Source organism: Mesitornis unicolor, unplaced genomic scaffold, assembly GCF_000695765.1.
Source record: "Mesitornis unicolor isolate BGI_N332 unplaced genomic scaffold, ASM69576v1 scaffold13848, whole genome shotgun sequence".
NCBI classification, from domain to species: domain Eukaryota; kingdom Metazoa; phylum Chordata; class Aves; order Mesitornithiformes; family Mesitornithidae; genus Mesitornis; species Mesitornis unicolor.
Genome location: NW_010203936.1, coordinates 1 through 1,941, shown reverse-complemented (window position 1 = coordinate 1,941; position 1,941 = coordinate 1). Strand labels below are relative to the sequence as shown.

Sequence of the window (1,941 nt, the reverse complement as noted above, 5' to 3'; positions counted from 1 at the left end):
TTGTGTGCAGACACCCAAAGCCCTGGCCGTGTTCCTGTGTGACTGCTCTGGTGATCCTGCTCTGGGGGGGTTGCACTGGGGGAGCTTGTGAGGTCCCTTCCAACTCCTGATATTCTGGGATTCTGTGACACCTCAGCCAAATGAATTTTGGGGCTTTAATGTGCAGCTCCTCAGCCGTTAATGCCACCATTGGCACCGTACGGCGCTGGCAGTCGCTCCTCTCTAATCCTGTGGTTATTTTGGGGCTGATTTGCCAAATTTCTCTCATTTCTAACAGTTTCCACCACCTGGCACAGCAATGACGATGACGTTTACCGGGCGCCCCCCATCGACCGCTCCCTCCTGCCCACGGCCCCGCGGGCTGCTCGGGAGCCCAACATCGACAGGAGCCGCCTCCCGAAATCCCCCCCGTACACTGCCTTTTTGGGAAACCTCCCCTACGACGTGACCGAGGAGTCCATCAAGGACTTCTTCAGGGGACTTAATGTGAGTAACGCTGCCAGGGGGCCATAAATCCCATTATTTTGGGTTTTACCCCCCCCCATTTGTGCCCCATTGGTCCCCGTTTCACTGTGGATCAGCCCAGGCCGCTCCCATAGGTAAATCTGGGTCCAAATTTGCCCATTTCCAGCCATCCATGGCCCAATTTCATGTGAGCCCCTTGGCTGCCACCACACCAATGGCTCCTCTTGCTTTTTGAGCCAGGAGCTGCTGTTTCTCCCATGAACCAAGCGGGTGGAGGAGGCCAGGCTGGATTTTGGGGTGGTTTTGGGGTGTAGCTGCTGCCCAAACCCCCCCTCAGCGGGGCAGGGGGAGGAAATGGGATGAGAAAACGGGTGGGTCCTGATAAAGGAGATTATTTTGCACTTAGTCACAGGGAAAACAGCCTCAACTTGAGGAAAACCTAATTTATTGTCTATGATTGCTATTACCTGCTCCAGCAGCACCACCTCCTCTGCAGTTTGTGTCACCTCTGCTGCTTCTCACATTTTTCTTCAGAAAATCCGGTTTTGGGAGGGTTTTTCTCTGCAGATTCAGGGTTTTGGAAGGGTTTTTGTCCAGAGAACCGAGGTCTTGGAAGGAATTTTCGCTGCAGAATTGGGTTTTGGGAGGGTTTTTCTTCACTAAATCAGGTGTTTGGGAGGCTTTTTCTCTGCAAGATCGATTCTTGGGAGGGTTTTCCTCCAGAGAGTTGATTTTTGGGAGCATTTTCCTCCACTAAATCAGGTTTTCGGAGGGTTTTTCTTCACAGAATCAGGTTTTGGGGAGGGTTTTCCTCTGGAAAATCAGGTTTTTGGGAGGGCTTTTCTTTGCTAAATCAGGTTTTTGGAAGAGTTTTTCTCCGCATAATCCGTTTGGAAGGGTTTTCCTCTGCTAAATTGGGTTTGGGGAGGGTTTTTCCTCCAAAGAACTGGGTTTTGGAAGAGTTTTCTCGATTGGATTTGTGTCCTTGCTACATATGAGGATATAAAACGATTTGTATCGCTTATATCCCTTTATAGCCATGAGTTGCATCGTCTCAGCCACCTCCACCCTTGCCCATCGTTAGCGAGCGCCTTAACGAGCTCTTTTCCCGCTCCCCTCCAGATCAGCGCTGTGCGGTTGCCGCGGGAGCCCACCAATCCCGAGCGGTTGAAAGGTTTTGGCTACGCCGAATTCGAAGACATCGACTCCTTGTTCCAGGCGCTGAGCCTCAATGAGGAGGTGAGGCCGTGCCCCCCACAACATCACCCCCGTCGGATCCTGTACACCCTGGGGACGTTGAGGTGTCCTCGTGTAGACTAAAATGGGGGGGAAAGGGGCTTTTTAGGGCTGCGTTGCTGCTCAGCGCTCAGGCACCATCCCAGGGTCGGCTTTTCTCCCCCATTCTGTGCATTTTGGGGGGCAAAAAGCCGATTTCTCGCTGTTTGTGGAGCAAAGTCCAGCTGGAGGCCAGTCACA

General features: G+C 52.5%; 1 protein-coding gene across 1 annotated transcript in view; it reads left to right on the top strand.

The window, feature by feature from the left end:
* Positions 1–1,704, top strand: part of LOC104545700 (eukaryotic translation initiation factor 4B-like) — a gene marked incomplete at its 3' end in the record, with an annotated part of 3,043 nt that extends 1,339 nt beyond the window's left edge. The window contains exons 2-3 of the mRNA XM_010190904.1: positions 278–486; positions 1,588–1,704. Coding sequence (XP_010189206.1) covers positions 278–486; positions 1,588–1,704 — 326 coding nt within the window. The remainder of the gene's footprint in view (positions 1–277; positions 487–1,587) is intronic.
* Between the last annotated feature and the right edge of the window lie 237 nt (positions 1,705–1,941).